General features: G+C 35.8%; 1 protein-coding gene and 1 long non-coding RNA gene across 2 annotated transcripts; both read left to right on the forward strand.

Annotated features, from left to right (window-relative positions):
- Positions 1-555: 555 nt before the first annotated feature.
- LOC122134600 (splicing factor, suppressor of white-apricot homolog) lies at positions 556-23,467 on the forward strand. The gene is made up of 8 exons (XM_042755982.1): positions 556-914; positions 2,606-2,769; positions 6,886-7,017; positions 10,456-10,535; positions 13,485-13,710; positions 14,500-14,615; positions 17,348-17,511; positions 23,422-23,467. Exons 1-8 carry the CDS (start codon positions 721-723, stop codon positions 23,465-23,467), a joined length of 1,122 nt encoding a protein of 373 aa, XP_042611916.1. The 5' UTR covers positions 556-720.
- Positions 23,468-25,203: 1,736 nt separating this feature from the next.
- Positions 25,204-25,450, forward strand: LOC122144802. Its single transcript, XR_006159842.1, has 2 exons — positions 25,204-25,241; positions 25,383-25,450. It is a non-coding gene; the product is annotated as an uncharacterized LOC122144802 (long non-coding RNA).
- The last annotated feature ends 541 nt before the right edge of the window (positions 25,451-25,991 follow it).

The raw sequence follows: 25,991 nt of genomic DNA on the forward strand, positions 1-25,991 counted from the left end.
TAAAATAAAATAAAATAAAACAAAACAAAACAAAACAAAATTAAATTAAATTGCAAACCCCACTAAAGCTTCGTAGAAAATAAAACAACTCATATAAAATTTAGTTTGCACTCTAGCACCTCTTCTCACTGACCATAAAAAAAAGGAAATGTCCCTGTTCTGCACCCCATTTCTCCTCCAATGTGTAACTAAAAACAGACTCGTATGCATGAGTGTCTTTCTTTCTGTTAAATTTTTATTTACAATATTGTTTAAATGTTTATTTATTTATTTATTAATGTCTATTGTTTCCCTGACTTTGTTTCTGTGTCCAGCACAAGTTTAACACATAGGTTTAACACGGTCAAAGCTGCGCTATCATTTACACTTTCACGTTGACGTTTTCGTCTTGAATAATAATAATGGTATCCATCTCTCCTGTCTAAGTGCATACCAAAAATGTTAAAATACTATAAAAGCTCACATATTATATTTAAATATATTTTTTCCAAACTAAAACAGCAGCAACGCATTTAGTTTAACGAAACACAATGCAACGAATATGCGATTCTGAAACCCAACGTTCTTTAACACGCCATATTTGATTCAGTGTGTGTTGATATGTTTTGGAGTAGCTGTTAGCACACATATTTGATTTCACTTTTCCCACCTTTAAAGAAATGGTTATACATTTCTAGCAGTTTATCGCTTGTTTCGTGTGTTGTGGGGATATTTTCTGGAATGTACCGGCGCGGGGGAAGCAAGACGGACCATAATAAAGCGACTAAGGAGCAGAGCGACAGCAGCAAGTATGCGGAGCTGCTGGTGTTCGGCTACGCCTGCAAGATGTTCCGGGACGATGAGAGGGCCATCTACCACGATCAGGGCAAACACCTTATCCCATGGATGGGGGACAAGAACATCATGATCGATAGGTCGGTTAAACAAACCTAATGGGAATTATTACTTAACCAACTTAATGTCTTCCAAAGGGACCTTGGATGTATTTGTTGTTTTGCAGCACAGGAGGAGCTGATGGCATTGTGTGATGTTTACATGGCCAAACGCGAATAAAACAAACCTGACATTGACAGATCTAAGATAACTTGCTTGGATTGTGATTATTTGTAAGCTCAATGCATTGACAGCGATGACAAATGTTTCAACAATAAGTTTAAATGAGCCTAAGGTGGCTTGCTGGTCTTAGCTGGTTTAAGCTAGTCTCGGAGTCTGGCCACGCTGATATTCAGTTTGTCTTCCAGTCTGTGCCCAGGCCCCTCTAAAACCATTCAGGAGACCAGCAAAACAGCTTAGGCTGATTTAAGAATTTTTTTTTTTTTTTTTTTTTTTTTTTTTTGTAAAGTTAGGAATGTTTGAAATCCAAAGCAGAGTCCTTTCTCACTTGGCCCTCGCTTAATACAATTTAAAATCTAAATCAATATAAATATGACTGATATATAAATAGGAATTACAGATTTATTGTACAATGTTACAATAAGTGAATATGAGTCATAATATGGGCCTAATGTACTGGTCATGTGATGCCTCTGCTTCTTAGTACTTGGGGAATCTGCTGTGGTCACATTTGTGTTGCATTTATTCGATTAAATGCAAACCACAGCAAATTCACTGTAAATTAGTCCGTGCATTAAGGTGGTTCTCTCATATGAAGTGATATATGATTTGAACCCCATTATATGAATTTTGTCTTTCTGCATACTGTAGATCCCAAGTCTAACATTGTTCTTTTGCAGGAAAGCACTTCTAACACCTAGTCAGTCGAATGTTGCGTTCCTTGTGTGTGTTCTCTCTCACTCCACACTTTTTCCAGTTCAGCTGCAGTCCTTTTAAAAAATTGTGAAAATTGGTAACGAGCCAGGAGTGTGTTGAAAGGCAGGGGGTTGCATTGAGCCACCTTAATCTGCATGGATCTGTTTTCTTGTTTCCAATGTGTATGTGTGTGTCTCTCTATCACGTAATGCAGAACTTATTTCCTCAGCAATTAAGGCTAAGGGGTCCCGCCAGGCCCCGATTGCCACCTCATCGCCCACTTCTCTCTTTTGCCGAAGAAACTGGAACTGAGAAGTGGAATACAGGAGCGAGCGCAGGAAAATTTCCTCCATATGGGTTCTTACGGATAGGTATTTATGTACTCGGGCTTGTGTGGATGTACTTCTTTTACAGTAAATGTAGGAATGATGAAGGCAGTTGTCTCAAAAAGTTGGAATTGTTTGTTGAACCATGTAAGGTAAGAGGAGAGTTGTTGTTTGCGTTTTTTTTATTTGTTTTTTTATTCGATCTTTACTCAGGCCTGTTGCGTCTTTTTATGGTTTTAGTGAAGAATTAGATGGATTTAGTAAGTATATCATGCAAGTACACTCACCTCTTGCTACGTATACCATCTGGAGCGCACCACAAAGGCCGTCTGCTTTTTGCCGCCCAGGCATTGATCAGTTCTCACACCTCCTCATGCAAATCTTGTAAGCGAAGTAGCATTTTGAAACAAAAGCATATATGTGAATATAAATTGGCTTTACTTTTAGGGTTCTTCAGTGTGGTGAGTATTTCTTGTATGTAATCCGATGTTAATTTCCTCTCGCCTTTAACCATGTGATTCGTATTGCAGGTACGATGGCCGCGGTCATTTACATGATCTTTCGGAATATGACGCAGGCTCGTGGAATCACGATTACCAGCTGTCCGAGGAGGAGGCCAGGATAGAGGCTCTGTGTGATGAGGAGAGGTACCTGGCCATGCACACGGATCTGCTGGAAGAGGAGGCCAGGCAAGGTAAATGCACATTGATCTTTCAGCTCAGTAAATCTTCATGCATTATTCAAATTCGAATCTCATGTCAGCTCAAGTGCAGTGCTGATTTTGGCTTTTTTTGTTGTTGTCATTTTTACTCTCGACTCAAGTGGGATGTGTTTTATTTTTTGCTGGTTTAGGATATGTTTGGGTGCAACATAAATTATTTACTAACTTTATTTAAAACATTTTTTTTTTTTCAGATATATTTTCATGAAGTAATTTTAATTTTTCTCTTTTTATATACCAGTGCTTTTTAATTTTTTTTTGTCACGATGCACATTTTTCTACGGAAGAGGATTAGGGCCAGGCAATACTTTAATTAATTTTTCTTAAGTCATTTGTCACGAGAAAAAAAGCACATTTTTCTGATGGAAGAGGATTAGGGCCAAGCAATAATAAAAAAATAAAACCATCTCGAGATTAAAAGTCAAATATATTGCGAGATTAAACTCATTAAATTTCGAGAAAAAAAACTCGTCGAAATAATTACAATCTTGAGAATAAACTCATTAAATATCGAGAATAAAGTCGTTGTGTTTTGAGATTAAGTCATTAAATTTCGAGAAAAAAAGTCGAAATACAATCTTGAGAATAAACTCATTAAATTTCGAGAATAAAGTCGTTGTGTTTCGAGAAAAAAAAGTCGAAATGAAATGTAGAGAATAACGAGAATCAAGTCGTGTTTCATTGTATAGCCTATAGCCTACTGATAGAGGACATGGCAGAGTTGGATCACTTAGTCAAGCTATATTTTAGACTTTCTTTCAGTAACAAAGAAATACTATCAACTTTAGCTAATTATGACAGAATAATAATTAGCATACGAACTTTAAAGAGAATTTGTAAGCGGCTAGGTCTTTTTAGAAGAAAAAATCAGTCCAATTTGCGCGATATAGGCTACTCGCTTTTGTCCAACATGAAATGACAACCAGAGGACAAATGCAAGGTTATCGCTGGCTTCACCCAAATGCACTCTGGCACTTGGACAGCTATGATAAATTAAAACCGTAGGGCATTGCCATTAATGGCATGTAATGTAATGAGTTTATTCTCAAGATTGTATTTCAACTTTTTTTCTCGAAATTTAACAAGTTTTTTTTCTCGAAACACAACGACTTTATTCTCGATATTTAATGAGTTTATTCTCAAGATTGTATTTCGACTTTTTCTCTCGAAATTTAACGAGTTTAATCTCGAAACACAACGACTTTTTTCTCGATATTTAATGAGTTTATTCTCAAGATTGTAATTCTCGCAATATAAATGACTTTAATCTCGAGATGGTTTTTATTTTTTTTATTATTGCTTGGCCCTAATACAAATCCTACTTTTTCAGTTTGTTTTTTTGTCAACAAAAAAAAAAATACCTATAACTAATATAAAATAAAATACTTCTTCTTCTATATATAATTTCTTATAAATACTTTTTATAAATAAAATAAAAAAATTCTGAAATATAAATAAAATATGAAAGACTGAAATACTGATAACACAATGGCAAAAAAATTTTTTTTTTCTATGAATTCATGAACTATAAACTTTTTTTTTTTGCCAAGGTTCTGTTAACCTATTTAATTAAAAAAAAAAAGTAAAATAGAAGCATTTTCACTGATGGTTTTAGACTTTTCAAACTATAAACTTATTTTATTAACCATAGAAAACATATTCTGAAACCACAACATGTCTTTCTTGTCCCTGTGAGAGATTGTTTCCATTGGGAGGCATATACTGTATATAACAAAGTAGAAAAGCATGAAGAGGCCCCTTTCATAGTGGCATTCACAGGAAAAAAAACTGACCTTTTCAGTTGGAAATAATTCATCTAGCTTGTTTCGCTTAGATGGACAACCAGAGCTCTTCAGTAAACTGCTTTTCATGGTTATCGACTTTAGACTGGTGCAGTCAGGCTTTAAGTGCTTTCCCCTAATATCCTTTTGATTGTATTAGATTTCCAGAATAGGAAAAGGTACCTATGCTTGTTTTGTACACTGTGAAGAGCATAAAACTGACATGGCTGAGTTTGTTTTGGTATAAATCAAATAAGTTAAGTCCAAAGAATGTGAAAGTGTTGTTGTCGGGTTATACAAGGTCACCAGACTGGCTAGCTAGTACTATGTTAGATGTGGTTATTGTGTGGTTTAAAAGTTGTTCTGGAATGTTTATGTTCAAGAACGCTGTTCAGAATCAAGTTCGTCCCTTGACTACACCCATCAATTAAACCGCTTAATTCAGTGAGGCACATTTATGTAATGACTGACCTGATATTAAGGGCATCAATCATGGCTCATTCAAATCACTTTTTAGAGCTGAAACTATTGGGTTTTATCTCAGTTTCATCTTGTTTGGAATGTTTTTAAACATTTTCAGAATGTTGTTTTGTGACTTCTTAGTCTTCAGACTATTCTGATGAATCAAATGGAGAAAATTATCACTGTCAGTACGCCATAGTCATTATCTCTGTAGTCACCATGTGGATTTATGATGCCCTTGAGGGGTGTCAGACCTATCCTCAATAAACTTGTGGATCAATCTGTTTTATCTACATTAACATCCTATAAACTGTAATAAAGCATTCTGTGATTGTTTAATATTGGACTGTCCTTGTGCTCTATTGCAGTTTTAGTAGCTGTGATTCTGTCGTGAGATCGTTAATGATGAGAACACTCTGTGGCTGTTTGGATGTGCAGATTAGTATGAATATACGAGGGTCTGCAGCTTTGGCAAAGATAAACTAAAATTAGACCGTATTTGCAGTTTTAGATAACTAGGTTCAAGGTTACTGTTTTAGTGTTGGGTTGTGAAAAAATGAAATGCCATAACAGATTAGCTTTGGCGATGTCGTCAGCACATACCTTGTTTTCATTTTTGTTATAGATGATCTAGATGTAAGTAAGAGAAATGTAAGTATTGTAGTGATGGCTTTGCACCCAGGAATTGATATGCTATCTATATGTATGTATATGTATATGTATCTATATGTGTGTGTTGATATATATGTGTAGATATGTTGTCAGTCAATTACCATTTTTTGTCCATTAATTATTTTATTTGTGGTGGTTAATTTATTTAATTAACCGTTATTGTGTTACAGGAGAAGAAAAATACCACTAAAGATCATTTAAAACCGTTATTGTGTTACAGGAGAAGAAAAAAAAAAATGTGATTACAAGTAGATATCACAAAAGTAACTTTAGAAAGAAAAATATGATTTAATTCAACATACAATATTACATATAAAATGTAAGAAATTTATCTTCCGTAAAAGGTTTTAAACAACACAAGTTTGAAAAAACAATAACATAATTAAACTATTACAGAAAACTATCACTTTGTTTAAACAATCACATTTATTATTTAATATTATTATTAGTAGTAGTAGTAGTAGTAGTATTTTTAATGAATAATATAAAAATATAATGTGTGTGTGTGTGTGTTACAAAAGATATGATGGTTTTCAGAAATTGATAATAATAATAATAATAATAATAATAATAATTAATGAGAAATGTTACTTGACCATCAAATGAACATATTAGAATGATTTCTAAAGGATCATGTGACACTGAAACTGGAGTAATGGCTGCTGAAAATTCAGCTTTGCCATCACAGGAATAACTTACTTTTTAAAATATATTTAAACAGAAAATGGTTATTTTAAATTTTAATAATTTTTCTCAATATTACTGTTTTTTGTGTGTTTGATCAAATCAGTGCAGCCTTGGTGAATGTAAGAGACTTTCAAAAACATTAAAAATCTGACCAAACTTTTGAATGGTGTATAAAACAAAAATAGAAACCTTACCTAAGAATAGAAAAAATATTTTGAAAAATTTGCCATATCTATTTGAATTAGGTTAGTTCAGTAATAATTTGTTTAATCAGTTTTTTTTTTTTATTAGCCCTTTTATTGTTAGTTGGATCAGTTTTAAAACAACCATTATATTTTCTAACATAAATCCATTAATCCAACAGCTGTAAAATTGTGGAGAAAAATCGAAAGGGAATTTTGGAGGACAATAAGCACTGCAGTTAATTTAGAAATTAAGTTTTTATGCTACGACTTTCCCCTGTAAATCTTTTTTTTTCTGTTTGCAGAGGAGGAGTATAAAAGGCTGAGCGAAGCCTTGGCAGATGAAGGCACCTACAATGCTGTGGCCTTCCGTTACAGCGCTGACTACTATGATCCCTCCCAGCCCACTGAGGAAGATGAGGCCAACAAAGAAGCAGGTGGGATCTGTAAAAGTCTAGTAACCACACACTTCAAAACCCACGCACTTACTTTGAAATGCTGCTTGTAAGTCTGCCTGAGGAGATTTGGGTTATGAGACAAGTTTCTGTGCGTGCTTTAGCCTAAGAACTTCAAAATGCCTTGGGGATGAAAAGAGGCCATTTCCCTTAGGTCAAATAAGTATAATTTTTGAGCCTCAAGGCACTGAAAAGCTCAAAGATTTTTAAAGGGGTCATATGATGCTGCTAAAAAGAACACTATTTTGTGTATTTGGTGTAATGAAATGTGTTTATGCGATTTAAGGTTAAAAAAACACATTATTTTCCACATACTGTACATTATTGTTTCTCCTCTATGCCCGCCTTCTGAAACGCGACGATTTTCACAATGCTCGTCTCTCTGAAAAGCAAGGTGTGCTCTAATTGGCCAGCTATCCAGCGCGTTGTCATTGGCCGAATGCCTCAAGATTGAGACGGAAATGTTACGCCTCTTAACATATTGTGAAGCCTTGTACGGCCAGAGTGACGAGACAAAAACATAAAACCCATTATAAACATGATATAAACATGATTTCTAGTCGTGTTTTCTTTTGGAAGTCAAAACAACGACCTAGAGTCAGAGGAGGAAGGCTTGAGTAAGCAGAGGTTTCGCTTTCACAACGAAACACACAGCCTATATACAACATCGGTCTAGAGTGAGCAGAGGCGGGCGGCTTGAGAACGGTGCGGCAGGCGAATGGTCTTAAAGAAACCACCTTGGGCTTGCAGCAACTACATGTGTGACCCCTGGCTGGACGCCGCTTCGTCCACGGTGAAAGCCGATTTGGCGAACCACAGTACAAAGTTGATGTATTTCCTTAGCGACCAGCACGGATCAGCTTCAGGCATGACGAAGCGGATATGTCCTCTTTGGAAGGTCAAACAAAGTACTTTCGCTATTACAGTGAAACACACAGTGTCTATACGACCTGGCGGCGGCAACAACAATACTACAACAAGAATAAAAAGCATGCCTTCTTTCTTTGCGTGAACATCTGGGCGGCATTTGGAGCTTGTAACACTCCAAAGAGAATGGAAAATTTGAAATCGCATCATATGACCCCTTTAAAGACTGAGCGAAGCAGGCACTATTAATGACCAGCAAGCTCCAGCGGTGCACCACTATAGGGTTTTAGCAAAAACATCACACTCCATGGCTGATTGCTTTATAAATACAGGAGCCTGGAATTAGTTTGAGTCCCCAGAGCTTGTCTCAAGCAGAAATTTGGTGACAAATGAGTTTCTAAAACAAACAGTAATCACCCCACATGCTTTTGTACTACTCATTCACACCTGCTCACAACAGCACTCTGCAGATAACAAGACTTGGCCCACGGCGCAAAGTCTTTATCCACTGATTTATTACACACACACACACACACACACACACACACACACACACACACACACACACAGTCAACTAGTAGCAGTGATGTCTTTTTCTTACTGTGACTGTGATGAAGTCATAAATTTTGTTAAAAAAAAAAAAAATCGGTGGGCCGATACCGATATATTCGGCGATATTTTTTGTGTATATTATAGTACAGTACCAGTCAAAAGTTAGGACACTTTCCCATTCGTTTGTCTGGTACTATACTGTATATAGAATACATTATATACATAAACAGAATATATATATATATATATATATATGTTCTGCACAGATATCACCTATATACAGTACAAGGAGGGGAACGAAAAACCAGTATATATATATATATAACTATATATATAATGATATATATATATAAGGATAAGTATACACACAAACAATTCTGTTTTTTTTGCAATGATCACTCAATGTGGTAATTAAACCAATCCAAATATTATCCAAAATGAGTCTGACATCAGTGCACTGAACAGTAAAGTTGAAGTTAATGTTTATTCAACTTTTATTCAATTCCATTTAACTTTATTCTGTTGAAGTTTATTTCACTTCGGAACATTCATTCACGGATTTGGGCTACTGTCTTCACACAGATGAAACTTAATAGAGAAGTGTGAAATAATATACCTCTGTTAATAAAAAAAATTTAAATACATGTCTCGCGCACTTTAATGCCCTTTGAATGTAACGTGAACATTCACTTGGAACTGGAATCATGGCGGAATATCATGTTAAGTCCACTTCGCAGGACACTTACGGTCGAATAAGACAACACTTGAATGCGGCTTCCTGAACAAGAGACCTCCTTACTGAAGTGAAAGTGTTGGCTGGTGTCACTATCTCGCGAACACAGCATCGGATCTCCACCAAATTCGGGGGATCCCTTCAGCCCTAGGTGTCGGTATCAGCATATTTGCCATTACTGATATATCTGTGACAGGCTCATATCGGCCAGTAAAATCGGCAAAACAATATATCGGTTGGGCTTTAACCAGTCTTTCACCTACTTCACAAGCTTTTCACCACTTAATTTCAGGAAAACTGCAGTTAAATACACACTGAAACTCAAAGATCTTTGTGACAAACCACCAAAATAAAAGTATGGTTGAAGAAATTATGACATAAATATATTACTGGTGTGTACTGAATGTACTTCTTAAAGTAGTAATAATAATATTAAGGAATATCATTATAACCAATATGTTATGATTTGTTTTCATTTATACAGTTCTGTTGTGGAACATTTTATTTGACAAAAAATAAAAAAGTGATGTTTTGTTGTAAATTAATTGTTATATTACAACCAAATGCCATGTTTTATTGCCAGTCTATTTTTGTTGTATAAACATAAACATAAAAACAAAACAAACCATTTAGATGCCATTCTGATGATCTCATTGAATCTAAGCGTGTGGCTCTAAGTGGGCCAAAATAGTCTTTAGTTAGGATCAGACCTTATGCCATTTACTCAGAGCTTTCTGAGACTATGTGAGATGATTAGATTGCTAGGTTGTCTTTTGTAACAATCAATGTAAAAAAAAAATAGAGAGATTTAATAGAGCAACTAATGTGGCACTTTGTAACTACTAGATTTCATTATTTCCCAAATATCGTTGGACACTAATGCACCAGCAATGTGTTTCCATCTTCTGCCCCCATTTCCCTTCACACTGAATTCAGCATAAAATTTTAATTTGCTTGTCACTGTCTTGGCCAATTCGTGCAGGCAGAGGGTGGAAGGGTGCATAGAGGCAGCAGCAGTAGTAAACAGAGCTGACGGGGCTTGTGGTCTCTCAGAAAGTTGTAGTAACTTATAAATGAAATCTAAAGTGCCTCCGGTTCTTTTAAAGTGCCCTTAGTTAAAAAAAGCTTCATAGTTGCATTGGGGTGTGTGTGTGTGTGTGTGTGATTCTCTTCCTGCTCCAGAAACTCTGCTTCTTTGTGATTCTTTTGCCTTGCTGATCTGATATTGTTTGCTCATTCTGTTATTCCCACCTTTGCTCTTCTCTCAGATCAAGAACAGCAGGAGGAAGAGAGTGAGGAGCCATTTGTGGCGCCCCCTGGCCTCCTCATCCCTTCCGATGTTGAGCTGGTGAGCAGATTATAAAGTATATTTTACACAATTTCACTTAGAGATGCACCAGTTGTAAAAGTCTGGTCGATACACATAAAACAGTAATTTTTTTTCATTTTATAGCCTTTAATAAATAAATGGCCAATGGCTTCTATGGATTCAATACTATTTTGTCTAAATAAATTAAAATAATGCACTAAAAACTAAAATCAATCATTTTTTAATGCTATAAGTGAATTAGGCGTCACAACGTACAGCATGAAAAAGCCTATTCATTGTGGAGATTTTGCTAAAGATTCTTTTGGAGACTTTAAGCTAAAACCCATTTTTTTAAATGAGCTAAATTGAATTTAGGCATCACAGCATTATATTGAAGAGCCCCAAATGGATATTCATTTAGAGAAATTGCTAAAGATTACTATAACACCTTTTTTGAAGATTAACTTTTAAGTTTTAAGGGCTGAACGACTAAGAATCTGGGAAAGACTGCAGCACACACTATTGATTCCAATATCGGCAAAAAAAGATTCAATTAAAGGGGGTGTTCACTCAAAAATGAATATTTTGTGTGTGATAGCAAAACTCTTTTTGTGTTGATTCATTTAGTAGTATTGTGCATCCCTACTTGTATCACCATTAACTGCATATTTTGATTGAATCCGTAATTGATTGCATTCTATTTTTGAGCATGTTACTCATAACTAGACTTGTGCCCAGTAGTAAAATATTCAGTAATGCGATATCACGTAATGAATATGCAATGATATTGGTTATACGTGGGCACTTCCAATAATGCACGACAAAATAATTATATAAATTCAGAATTTGAAATGCATTTTAAGAATACTTTTCCCATCAACTGGATCAAAATGCACAACACCGTTAGTATGTAGATCGCCTTATGAGGAACACGTGAGAGATGCGCTGAATTTGCTAAAGCACATTCACACTCTGGACAGCAGATGGCGCTAAACTGCAGAAAAGTGCCGCCCTTACCCTGGGAATGACCAGATAAATATAAAATCCAGCTGCTACTTTCTAAACATTTTCAATAATATAAAATAATATCTTTATATATTTCCATCCCTATTTTTTTCACTTTAATCTGGAATACAACATTCCTATTATTGTAAAAGTGTTGTTTGATTCTTTATTGTTATTAACACTTTCACATTAGGGCTTGTGATAGTGGGCAAACTGCCAATGAGAAATTCTTCTGAAATTCATTCAGAATCATTTAGGAATACTTCCAATCAACTTAAATATTTAAGGAACCCAACGTGAGCAACTTTGTGTGCAGCATTCACATTGAATGAGCTACACTGACTAAGACCTTGTAAATTTTTTCTAACAAAGATTAGTAACTTTTTCTGTTTCCATAATGTTTTTTCCATTTTAATCTGGACTACATTGTCCTAGATTGTGAAAGTGTTAATGCATAGACTAAGGGTTAACAATGAGGTCTTGATTCATTAAAGGTATACCTATGGGTCATCCGTTGATTTTTAAGGTGTAACTGTAAAATTTTAAACTTTTTAATTTATTGCTCATGTGATTTTATTGTATTCTAATGTTCAGTATTTTTGTTATAAGAAAAAAAGTTATTTAACCTGTGAAAATACTGTATTATGACCACTTTTTTTTAAAACTTAATTTCCATACCGTGATAATACCGAAAGACCGTTGACAGACTTTGTTAAACTGTTAACATTAGCAATTCCGCATCCAAGACACATGCATACCGGCATATCCCTACTCATAACTTAATCCGGAAAGATTGTTGATTTGCACTCTGCAAGAGGTCATATAACACTGTGTCAAAAGTAAAAACCAAATCCCTGTTCTCTTCTATACACAAAATTCTGACTTATATTGATCTAGATATAAAGATCTTCCTTTGTGTAACCAGAGTGCACACGGTGGGATGTAAACATCAATCTATACAAACCAGACATGGGCATTTATCTCCACAGGATTCCTCGTTTGGGAGCCACACAATCACTGATCATTTTTACAGTGCCTGTAGCTGAAAGCACGTTGATCCCACCAAATTATACTTCTCTAAAAGCTCAGGAGTCTCGATGCTCCTCCTTTATCCTCTTAAACCGGGGATTTGTCAGTGCTTTCCCACCAAGGCCTACTGGAAATATAGCAATGTAAATACTTCATCATCCAGTGAGCCACTTGCCACATACCCCAACCAGCACTTTTTTTTGGTGGAGGGAGTGATATTTGTCTCAAGGTTGGAGAATTAGTTGAAACCTTCAGTTTCTCAGGCTTGGAAACCCCAATTAGTTTCGAGTCTGAGAAGTTCTTTGAAGGAGCCTTGTGAATTATTAATCTTCAGCTGCTCTGATTACCTTGCTTATTGTACAGCACATAGCTTGAAGCAACAAAAGAATCCGATTTTGAAGACAAACGTTGGGTTGTTTATCTTCAAATTAGCAAGTCATTATTTGACTCTCTTGGTCTCTGGGGCTTTGAAAGCAATAGATTCTCTGTTTACCTGGACATTGGAGCTAAAGCGCAGCCCTTCGAAAAGTTCTTCTCATACAATATTCATGCTTCCGTCTAATGAAGGATGTGTGTCATTTGGAGCGCTATTGGTGCCATTTGTCATTTAAAATAGGGCATGGCCATAAATCAGCTCAGCACATGAATATGATTTTGTCTGCAGCTTGAAAGATGTGTGACTATTTTAAATCTGCATGTGTAGCTAGAAATGAATAAATGACATCCCTGGTTAGATTCATGGCGCGCCAGCCCACACTCACACATAAATTGTTTGTGTGTGAACTGCAATAGCTAGAAAATCCTGTACCCGGAGTCATTGATGATAAATGTTCTATACCCATTTTTCCCTATACAAATTTTCTAATCTTTATTTTTTAAAATGGCATATTCTCTTATAAGCTTAATCAGAATTTCAGTCTTGTTTACCCCTGTTTCTTTGCCATCTATTTCAGCCCTGCGACCACCAATACGCACGCTATTATTGAGCGCACCGCCATCTTTGTATGCAAGCAGGGGGCTCAATTTGAAATTGTGCTGAATGCAAAGCAGGCTGGGAACTCCCAGTTTGATTTCTTGCGGTTCGACCACTACCTGAACCCTTACTACAAACATATTTTACGAGCTATGAAGGAGGGGAGATACACACCAGCATCAGAGGGCAAGCAGGACCAACAACAGGGTAATCTTTTCACGTGTTACAGTTTATTAATTTGACATAAAATTTTGGCCACCTTTATTTCCCCGCAATTCATTTGTGCGCACCATTTCAAACCAAAAAAGTTTATTTCGGGGCGAATGCTATTCTAGAAAATCATAGGATGCTCTTCAGCTTGACTTTAATTGATCTTTGATTATTGTAAATTGTAAATTCATGGTATAGAACACCCACTTTTCATAATACAATTTGCTAGATGAAATGAAATGAATACTTTTATTTAGCAAAGAGTCATTCAATTTATCGAAAATGTCAACGTAAAGTGATGTGCCGTGTAGCCAAGTATGGTGTCCCATACTCGGAATTTGTGCTATCCAAGTGCACACACACAGCAGTGAGTAGGCAGGCATTTTTTGTTGCCAGCCTGGGACTGTCTTTCCTGCCAGTATTGAGACTCGAACCCGCGACCTTTGGGTTACAACTGTTACGTCATGACTGCTCCCAAAGACATTCACATTCTTACAAAAAAATAATCTAATAAATGCTGAAAAAAGTATCACCGTTTCCTCAGAAGTGTTAAGCAAGCACAACCGTTTTTAACATTGATAATAAGAAGATAATAAGAATTTGAGCACCAAATCCGCATATTAGAATGATTTCTGAAGGATCATGTGACACTGAAGACTGGAGTAGTAGTTTAACAAGTTGAATTGAATCAAAATCAAGTATTGACAGTTGTAAATTAATAAACAGAAATGGAGGAGCTCTGCTGAAGTCAGTTAACAATCCAGTCAATTGCCCCTTTTGAAACAGAATCAAAGTCAGACGATTCTAATGACGATGACGATGATGATGATGGGGAAGGAAACTACCTGCACCCAAGTTTGTTTGCATCCAAGAGGAGCTCTCGTCTGGAGGAAATAATGAAGGTATGGCTTCAAACATACCCCATGCTGCTTAGGAATAATAATATGCACTTTTGATGGTTTTCAGGCTGTGATTATGTACCGTGTACCCTGAATCACATTTTTTAATCATATGTCTTAATAGCTAAAAGAGCAATGACATGTAATTTACCCCCCTGCTATGCATACTGTGCTTAAACATACTTTATTTTTTTTTTTTTAGATGGATAAGTGTACAAAAGCGATACATTTTAAAATCAATGTCAAATTGCTCTTAAGTTGTTATATTTCTTGGCAGAACTGGGCCTGATATGAAAGCATCTGACATCAGAGTGTTCCCTTTTTATATATTTGTTCGAATAAGAATATGAAGTATCAAACATATATATATATCATTTATTCATCCAACAAACTAAATTCTAAATCTTAAATCTTACTTGCTCTGTCATTTTTGGAGTGTCACAGAGATACATTAGAGATAAAAGCTTGTAAAATAAGCTAATGTTATCTGTTTTGGCTTCTTAATAGATGTCTTCAGCTCTCGCCTTGACATATAAAGTTTGCGTTTCAATCATGAACTTTATAATATTAGTAAAATTACGATTATTTGCAAGACTCATCTGATTTATTTAAAGGAGCTAATTCGTGGTTATTACAGTCAAATACTGCCAGAATTGTCAGAAATTATTAGACTAAGTTTTCTGATGCTAAAGGAAGAGTGACTGTTGAACATTCATCTCAGGTCTTGCGCTTGAGATCCCTCTGCGTGTCATGTTTTTCTGTAGCTTAGTCAACCTGTGTGTTCTAGTTCTTCCAGAGAACAGGATTTATGCCCTCCACATGTTATGGTGGATTGATAACTTAATAGCAGCTCAAATAACCATTCATGCATTTTTAAATGACACAGGCAGCTTTATCAAGTTTTGCATTTTGGCAGGGGCATTTAAAAGTACCTGAATCAATGTGAAAAAACATAATAAAATCTTATCTTTTATTGTTATTATTTTTTTTTTTTTGGTCGGTCAGGCTAGTAGTTTAGATTTTGGGACTTGTGCTGCTTTTATATATAAATATCTATCTCATTGAAACTGATTAAAATATTTTCCATAACATTGTAGCATATTAATGCAGCATTGTAACCATTGTTTTTCTAAGAAATACTGTATATATGTATTTTTCATAAAAATTTGAAAGTTATCTATGTGATGTAATCAATTGTAATATATAGAATAATTATAATATAAAAGTTGTATCATAATGTAATTATTTTAAAAAAAACATATATAACATACATTAATAACATTAAATTAACAATAAAAAATACAAATAAAATAAAAATCCATAACAAATATAAATTCATAAACAGACTTGCTGGAAATATTATGGCATATGGTTGTTTGTTTATAATTTTGTGTGTTTTTACAGGTGTTCAGAACAATTTTCACCCATTTTTAAATAAGAAATTACTGAAGGCTATCACAAATCATTTTCGCAGTTTCCACAAGACCTCATTTATATTAGCCAGCTAAATGACTTCCTTGACATATTTAAATAATCAGAGATTGCAATGTGAATGTTCAATATATCAAAAAAAAGCAGATGTTTAGGTTTGTAAAGCATACATAAAAACACAAGATCAACAAACTGTTGCTTTATTCCTTTTACTGATTTAGAGCTTGGTCCTATAAAGATTTTCATATGAATACTTTTGTCCTTTCTCATACATTTTCTTTAGTCTGTATGAATGGAAATGTAAGGTATGAAGCCAGATTCATACCCTTAGGGTAGACCTTTTTGCCCAAAGGGTTCATTCAATTAAGCTTGAAATATGAGCCCTTGATGAATGATTTCTGCTGATGTGATGAATATTCAAGAGCTCTTACTTGAAATATTGCACACCTGGTGGTGAAAAGCAGTACTTCAGCTTCAGCTGCAAAAGCTTGTCATCCAAAAATGAAAATTCCGTCATCATGTCCTCACCCTTATGTTGTATCCTAAAATAAAAGTTTGTCATTCAGTAAGCAACAGTCCAGCATATTGGATTTTAAAGGCATGGCGTCATAATACCTACATTTGTAGAGACTAGACAGAAAATGCACTGGAAGACTGAAAAAGCTGCGTCTGGTGAACGGTACTTAAAAGGTCACCTCCTTAGGGGACAGAAGGGAATCCAGTAAAGTGCATGTTCCAGCACGTCCATCGAAAACCAAAGTGGTCTAACAGGGTTTAGAGAAAAGAAAACCTTTTTCATGCAGGACGGCACCAAGCAGAAGATGAAAGACAACACAAAAAACTATAAAAAACATAGAGACACACACAGTCACAAAAAACACAGAAGAAAATAGAGCACACACTAAAAATCTTTTTCACATAGACGTCCCAATATGTCAGACATCTGATTCTTACAGTGTTATACTGGCTACCTCACACACAATTGGAGCTCTGTCTGATCACATGGACAAGGGAAAGACCTAAACGCAGCCAAACACTCTGCGTGAAGCTTGGAAGGATCTGCCACAGAGCCATTTGAAAAAAACTACTAAACAGTGTGCTGCAATGAATTACTTCTAAGGGGCCACACAAAGCTCTGTGTAGATTTAAAACCTGATTAATTGACTTATTTCTTTCATATGGTGTTTTTACAAGCACATGAATCTGTTTTGTTTAAACAGCTTTACACATGTTTTGTGGGTGGGATATATATACTGAAGGAAGTATTGCACAGCCCATTGACCTTATGTTTTCATGTGTTATAGCCTCTGCAGGTCATTGATCCAGATCACCCGCTGGCTGCGCTCGTTCGAAAAGTCCAGCAGGAGAATAATGGTGCTGCAGCAATGGCGACCAAAGCAGAGGAAGAGCATCAGTTGCCGGCAATAACCACGCAGACAGAATATTCATCTGACCGTGAGTATAATGGGCAAAAATCAACATGTGATCTATATGGTTTAAAAAAGGTCCTGGAGCAACATTTAGAAAGCTAGAAGAGCGACTCAAAAGATGCACAGTTTGATAAAATATAAAATCAGAATCATGATGATGATGATTGATATTTCTTTGTTTGTTTTGTTTTTATTTTGTGCAGCATGTGCACATGGGTGCACATAATAATAATAATAATAATAATAATAAAATAATAATAATTAGGGTTGGGCAATATGGAAAAAATGTCAAAATATCATCACGTTTTTTTTTTTTATAGAAATATCACGATTCATGATTTTATCACGATTCTTTGTCATGTTGGTTTTACTATTTTGCAAGTTGTCTGAGCATTACAGCTACAAACTAATTTCTCTATTATAAAGCCAAATCCTTTTAAGGTACCAAAAAAAAAAAAAGAAAAAGAATGGCAGATATTTAGGCCAATGAGGGCAAAGATAAAAATCTTTGTTCTTATTTTTTAATAACAAAGATAAAAGAATGACAAAGATACACATTACAACTACACAAAATATACAAATAAAACAAACAGTGCTTTAATTTCAGGTACAATAGGTGTATTTAGCAGGAGCATCCAAGAAATTGAATGAACAAATATAAAAATAAAACACTATATAAACTGATTCCTTCCTAAATTTCTTGATCAGTCAAGAGCAGCGAGTAAATTGTCTCTGTGTTTTGTTGTTTTCCATTAACGTTAAAGAAATAGTTCACCCAAAATACAAAGTGAAAAATTCTGTCAATTATGTCATGGGTGTTTTATTTTTTATACCACCATTACTCACTCAAAAGTTGTTTTAAAAACCTGAATGAGTTTTTCTTCTTCTGAACATAAATGCTATTTTGAGGAACGTGGAAAACCAAACAGTTGCTGGTCCACAGTATTTTTTGCTACTATCAAATTCAATGTGGACCAGCAACTGTTTAGTTACCCACATTCTTCAGAATATCTTTTTTTGTGTTCAGCACAAGAAAGAAATTAATACAGGTTTGGGACAACATGACCGTGAGTAAATAATGACAAATGAAATTTTAGGGTGATCTATCCCTTTAATGACAAGTCACATTTTTTAATAGGTCTACTGTCCCTTTAAGACCTGCACGCATCTAATATACAGGCACATATGTTTTTCTCTCAACTAGATATACTTTAATTTTAGACCTAACCAACTGCATCTACATGTAAACCTTGTGTGTTTTGACAGTATTAGCGCAAAAGATAACTTAGTTCAATAGTCAGCGACTGTTTGACAGACTTTAGCGTGTGCGCTTCGGGTGTATGCGGTGCTCAGAAAAAGCACAGGTCAGACCAGCGCAATAATAAAGTACACTAATAATCACAATAATAAAGAAGTTCAAAAAATCCAAAAACCATGCATATCATGCAAATTGTGCCTAGCTCGGTGAATAACAACAATAATAATTAAAGCTATGACAATAATTAACATGACTTGGTTATGAAAAAATTATAATAATATGATTAGTAACTGAAAAAAAAAACACCCTTTCAAGTTCAGGCACAATGTGCATACTTAGAGAATTTTTTTTTCCTTTACTCAGCTAACTTATTCATGGAAATTTCTGTATGCACTTTTATGACATGCTTTATAATATTTCACCTGCGTCGTGTACCGTTAATCATTTTGGCTGCTCTGCAGAAAGAACAGAATTGTGTTTTAACACATGGCGAACATAAATGGGCCTGACATTTGCAGGGAGCTGAAACTTAAAATGCACCATAAAGCTTGACACGATCTGAAACTGTAGCATGATGGAGTTCTGTTTGTCTTTTTTGGATTCAGAGGTCAGTCGTTCTTGGCGTGTCTCATGCTGATGAACAAAGACATATGTCCTCTTGAGAAGAGCCTTTTAAGGAAGTGGGTGAGGACTACAATTCCAGCTCTTTAAAGACTGTGGCAAATCATTGAATTATTTTTAGGATGATTGATTTTCAGGGTGTCCTTGAGTGTACATGGCAATGAAGCTGACCCTTCAATGCAAGTAAAGTTCATTTAATTAAGTACTAAAGTGGGCAGACTGCCATCGTGCCCTCCTTATCTTTAGTCAGTGTCTAATTCAACAACTTTACAATGTAAAAGGCAGTTTTTCTTTCAGTACTTGACTGATTCTCACTACATTCTCTGATTTTTTCCAGCTGTTGAACACCATAGCCAATCACAGACATGTTCGATGTGTGCTTGAATTCAGTGGTGAACCAGTGCTCAAATTAGTCCATCAACAACATCTTTTCCTTATTTTTTTTATTTAAGTTACATTTTTTTTTTTTTTTTTACATTTGGCTTTAGTTATTTTCAGCATAGTTTATGTAATTTTAAGTACTTAAGTACTTCTTTCTCTTTCTTTTTTTTTCTTTCTTTCTGATTTCTTTCTTTTCTTTTCTTTCGTTCTTTCGACTTGCATTCTTTCTTTCTATTATTTGTCTGGGGCAGTTCTAAGTGTGAACTGATAATAAGTAAGAGGACCTTAGGACCGATTTATGACAAAAATGCATAATTATTGATTTATTGATTGCCCTTCTACGTATTCAGAGCTTTATCCTTGCACTTGTTCATACAGAAAAAAAAAATAAATAAAACACTTGGAACTGCCCATCCAAAGTTATGATGGCAAGTGCCAGCAGATTTATTTTGACCTAAGAGAATAACAGGTTTTTGTCCTCCAGAATCCCATGGTGCTAAAACTTCCATTTTCTGTTAGCTGGTACTCTTACTTTAACTCGCAAGGATTTAAGGTACTGTGGGGAACAAACAGTTCGCCTTTTATTGGAAATAGAGAATTTAGCACTTAACTGGTGAGACACTCAAGCTGGGACTGCTGATTTGTCTCAATTAGCCTCACTGGAGGAGCTCTACTGGTTTCTTGAGGGAAGTGAGTGCCACAGGATTACACTGCCCGAAGGCGCTTCAGTGGGCCAGTTTCTCAAAAGAAAAGCTACTTTGAACTGCAAATGTGTATTTTCTAGGATTAACAGCATGACAAAGGGGTTCTGTAGGCTTAACCACAGTCATCCTATAAAATCTCTATCCAAATGTGAGGGTTATTTTCCCAAGGCCATTGGCTTGTATCTGAGGGTTTGCTGTGTATTTGGGTCTTTGAGGGACGCTTGGCGCAAAATTTGACAGTACGGTTAAACTTTGTTCCCTCTCTGCCTGAGTCAAGTTTGAATTTCGTTACCCCTTCTTGATAAATTTTTAAACTGGTTGTAAAGAATAGATTACAAACCCAGCCTGAGATCCAACCATGTGGTACGACCAGAAAGCACAAAAAGGTCTTTATGAAAGCAGATTTCTTTGGTTACTGGCGGCAGGATGCACATGGGGGCTCATGTGAAGTGCACACTCAGCGGGCTTGAGAAGACATAGCAATGGCTAGTAGACACACCCGGGTCATGCCTTTATATGGAAAGACCTCATTTACAGTCCCATAGCTAAGCAGCACTCTAGATTTATTGCGTCACTCACGCTGTTCTGCTCCTTCATCCCAGAATGCTCGAGGGGATGCAGCTGCGAACGAGGAATGCCTGTAAGTCACTCCCCGGGAACCCACACCACCACAGCCATGGCGACCATCGCCCTCCGCCCAAAACTCCAGTAAAACGTTGCTCTTCTGCGGAAAAGAGCAGTGCCGTTCTGTTCGCATTTCAAAGTCACGTTAGAACAGTTACAGTCTTACACTTAGTTTTCATCAGGGTTCAGTAGACCTCGGTCGAATCCGCATCCGTATCAGAAACCATTGACTAATGCAGTTGGATAAATATGTGACAGTGGGGAGAGATGGGACCCTTGAACAAACTGCTCAGTTACTATACTAAGCTGCTGCCAAAACTGCAATCCCAGTAGGAATGAAGTTATCTGTTTAGTTTAATGAGGCATGATTGGTGTGGTTAGAACCGTGTCTGTAGGAATTGCATATTGAGTTAATGTATTATTGTTATACGAACACCTCTTAATGAACCTACACTGACAGTGTTACTGTACAGCAAGCAGAAATTGTTTGGCTGGGTTGGGGTATCTTACAGTTGAATGACTCTTCGGAGCCAGTTCCTCGTTAAACGCATCAGACCACATCACAAGTCAAAGATAAACTCACTAGGTCCAAAAACGGATGACTCTCTCATTGAATCAGTTGAAATGGGTTTTGAATGAAGTTACTCATTACCATACTCTTTGTATGTATACACTATTGTTTAAAACATTTGGAGTCTGTAAGATTTGTTTTTGAAGAATTTTTTTTTAAAGAAGTGCTGCATTTATTTGATCAAAAATTAGTAGAAACAGTATACTGTTGAGAAATCAATAAGGGAGACGATTACAATTAAAAACGAATTGTTTCTTATCTGAATTTATCTTAAAATGTAATTATTCTTGTGAATTTTAGCAGTTATTATTGCCAAGTCTTCAGTGTCATGTGATCCTTCAGAATCATTGTTTATATGCCTGATTTGATGCTCAGAAATTAATATAATCTGTGTTTAACAGTTGCGCTGCTTAATATTGTTTTGGAAACTATACTTTTTTTTCAGGATTCTTGAATAGAAGTTCAAATGAACAATGCATTTGAGAATTATTTTTTTTATGTATATATTTTAATAAATCATTGCCAAATTTTACAAATCTCATAAATAAAATTGTTTCATTTCTTGTGACTCCCACTCCATTAGCTCTTGTCCATTAACCTTTCTACGCCAATTAGCTCTTGTCCAGTTGAACCTGTTCTATGACATTGTCATGCTTCGTTCCAGTCTCAGTATAATAGTGGGGTACAGCTCTTTTAAGCCAGTTTGAGGTGTGTTGTAAGTTTCACACCGTAATTCCTTGAGAGAGAAGTCACATCACAGACAATTATTTGCGTGATTAAGCATTAAATATTGGTTTACGTTTGAGACGTGTTACCTGAGGAATTGAGGAGTGTCTCTGGATTCTTCAGACTAATCTTTCTTAAATAGCGCTCGTGTCAATCCAGCAGCACATACGCTCGTTCGATCCAGATCTTCCACAGCTCTCTGCCATCTTTTATCTCCACAGGGATATAAGAAAGACGTCATAAACGATTAGATATCCAATCATGAAAATGAAGCCTGCTAAGCGAGGAGGGTGGAGTAAGGACCCAAAAAGTTTATGAGATATGTGAATTCTGCAGGGGGTTTTATTGAGCAGGGATGGCAATGAAATCAGTTATATGGTTAAACACATAAGGATGGGCTCCGATGTTAACGCGGCCTGTCAAAAAATTATTTCATTATCATCCATTCGGATTATTAGATTCTAATTGCAGGGAATTGTGATGTAAACTGTGACTTCCACATCCAAAAACTTCCAAAATTTATTTGTATTTAAATGTTTTATGGTCTTAATATATTTTTATGTAATAGTATATTTAAAATAAATATTATAGTTAAATGTAATGTTTTAATATTTTTCTGCATTATATATATATATATATATATATATTTATATATAAATATATATATATATGCTATATATAGTTATATATATATATATATATATATATAATTTTTGTTTTTTTTTCCACCAAACGCACGTTCAACTCTCTCTCCCCTCTCTTTTTCTCCCAACACTCACATGCCCATTAACACATCCCCAGTCAGTCATGACCGTAAATGTATCCAGATCCTGCCATTCCCTCTCCTCCCTCCTCCCCCTCCCTTCCTCTTCAGCTCTCTTTGATGTGTGGCTGCAGTCAGACAGAATGCTAAACTCTGCCAAAAACGAACAGGACTATTGGTCTCTTCTAGGTCCTGAACCAGCCCTGTCTTTCAAAAGTACCCCGCAGTTTTGGCATTGCAAAAAAAAAAAAGTTAATTTCCCCTAGCTTTTAAATTTCTTTATTGTTTTTCTTTTTGTAGGTGTTTCGTCATTGTCAGAGTGCTGCAGGTTCATCTCAACCTTTAAACCGTAAAAAAAAAAAAAATGCATGTAACAGATATTTGTCTGTATTTGCATAATAGAACAGAGCTTGAACTCACGGCTCTGTTTGCTTTTGGTTTCCTAGTAAGCTGCTTTGTTTAATGCTTCTTTTTGCCATTGTAACAGCTGACTGAAGGGAGGAGCAGTGCTTGACTGTAATTAGTCTTTATATTAATGTTTTTCACAAGAACTGTATGTCTTTACATGCTTGCCATCATCAACATGGAGGACAATTTGATCTAATTATTTGTGTGTGGAGCAGAACAAAACAAATTGCAATTTTTTTTTTTCCACAGCTGGCTTTTTATCTTCTACTTGAAAAGGAAATTGAATTATGCGGACAGTGATCCAAATGTAGATTATTTGTCCTTCTTAATTAATGCGTGCAACAGTTCTTCAGTGTACTCTCCCAGCTGTTTAAACAAAGCAGAAAAAATAAAACCAACCAAAAGCTTTTGATGATGTTTAATGCAGAGCTCGACAAAATGTCGGCAAAAATATATTAAGTAAAAACTTGAATGAATGAAGCTCTGCCTTACATTTTCAAATGGGGGCAGAAGAAGAAAAAGGGTTTTTGACTCAGAATTATTAAAATGAGCCAGTCTGACATGACAAAACATAATTATATTTATAAAAATTGTTAAATAAATTCACTACCAATCTATATTTTTTTAAACGAAATTAATATTTTATTTTAGCAAAAAATGCATTAAACTGATAAAAAGTAGACAGTAAAGATATATAATGTTCCAAAAGGATTTCTGTTTCAAGTAAATTCAGCTCTTTCTAACTTTTTATTCATGACACAAACCCAGAAAAAAAAAATCTCCATGTTTTCCACAAAACATAAGCAGCAAGTTTTTTTTTTTTTATGTTTATTAGAGTGATTCTGAAAGGATCATGTGACCATGAAGACTGGGGTTATGGTTGCTGAAAATTCATCTTTAAGCTGTACATTTTTCGAAATGTTTTGAAATAAGAAACAAGTTAATTTTTCACAGTATTTTCACAATATCATTTTTTTTTTTAATGTTTTTTTTTTTTTTGGGTGACAAAGATGGGTGACATTTAAAAAAAAAAATTTTTATATTGTGATACCAGTTTCAAGTACCTGTGTGGTGTGCATCTGATTTAGTAACTCTCTGTGTGTGTGTTTTTTTTTGTGTGTGGTGGTTTATTTCACACAACTAAGGTGGCAGCAATGAACTATGGCTAATGTATGCGCCCGGACGGCAACATACTGCCTTGCCACGACGCCTCCTGGGATTGAGGACAAGCGAATTTTACACCTCGAATCCCATGGCATGATGCCGGACTCCTCCCTGCATCGGGTCTCCTCCTACTCCACAATGGCAGCTTACACCTTCTGTTGGATCCTGCGGCTGCAATCCCATCAGCCCCTGCTGCAGGTCCAAGTCACGGTGTCAGCTCCTGCGTCGTCCTGCTCCGCTCTCACATTCCACTCCTGCTGCCCCACTCCAACTTCCAGGTGTGCCACCATACTGTCTTTGCTTTCTGCAGAACTTGACATTTTCAAAAATCCTATATTTTTCTTTATTTTTCTTTTTGGTCCAGTCGTTCTCGACCTACTCAAACCACCGTTGCACCGACGGTGCCGGCGGCTGCTCCCCCTGTCGCAGCCATCCTCATTCCCCCCGCCTCCTGACATCCGCCTGGTCATTGACAAACTAGCTGAGCTATGTGGCCAGAAACGGGGTGAAATTTCGAGAGCAGCCGTGCGTGCCAAGAATGACCCGCGGTAAGCAATTTTTGCTTTGGCTCGTTAACAGCCACCCTTCAGAGACGAAGGTCTCACCACTCCTGTTAGATCACTGTAAATATGTAATAACTATAATCCTCTCTCATGTGTGATGGTGTGTGTCGTCCTAGCACCTTAAAGGTTTGACTTCCTGCAGTCCAGGCACCAGTACAACTCCTATTACGAGTTCAAAAAGCACTACTTCATGCGCAAAAAGAAGGCCGGAGCGTGCAAAAGAGCGTAGTTTCATGTGTTGTTGTCTTTCTTTTTATTTTCTCCTTCTTTCCTTTCTCGCACACTGTTTTTTTTTTGTTTCTTTTAAATTCGTATTGCCTAAGAACACTGAAGTATATTCACTGAGCAAGATGCGTGTATCTGAGAGTCAATTTAAAAGAATAGTTCACCCAAAAAAAAACTAAATTTTGCTGAAATGCACTTGGTGAGCAAGTGATGTAATGCTAAATTTCTCTAATTTCTACAAAATTAGCCCCGCCTACAGTTTGGATGGCCTTAGGGTGAATCAAATGCCAGCTAAATTACATTTTTAGGCAAATTATTCTTTTAAAATACATTTATTGTACAGGAAACAGCCTCGTGGGTCCCTGTGTGAACCAAGCTTCTGAGTAGGCATAGGACAATTGTCTTTTGATACTGACAAATGGTTTTGCATGTTTATGAGATGCTGATAAAACAATATGGCATATTAAGCATCTCATTAACTACTCATTTTGTTTGAGAAATTGATGTTTA

Source organism: Cyprinus carpio, unplaced genomic scaffold (genome assembly GCF_018340385.1).
Source record: "Cyprinus carpio isolate SPL01 unplaced genomic scaffold, ASM1834038v1 S000006762, whole genome shotgun sequence".
Lineage (NCBI taxonomy): Eukaryota > Metazoa > Chordata > Actinopteri > Cypriniformes > Cyprinidae > Cyprinus > Cyprinus carpio.

Excerpts from the sequence above, each read along its gene's own strand:
- LOC122134600 (XM_042755982.1), top strand. The coding sequence starts at position 721 with ATGTACCGGCGCGGGGGAAGCAAGACGGACCATAATAAAGCGACTAAG. Across the intron at positions 2,770-6,885 it reads GGAAGAGGAGGCCAGGCAAG|AGGAGGAGTATAAAAGGCTG; the intron begins GTAAATGCACAT and ends TTCTGTTTGCAG. Across the intron at positions 10,536-13,484 it reads TCCCTTCCGATGTTGAGCTG|CCTGCGACCACCAATACGCA; the intron begins GTGAGCAGATTA and ends ATCTATTTCAGC.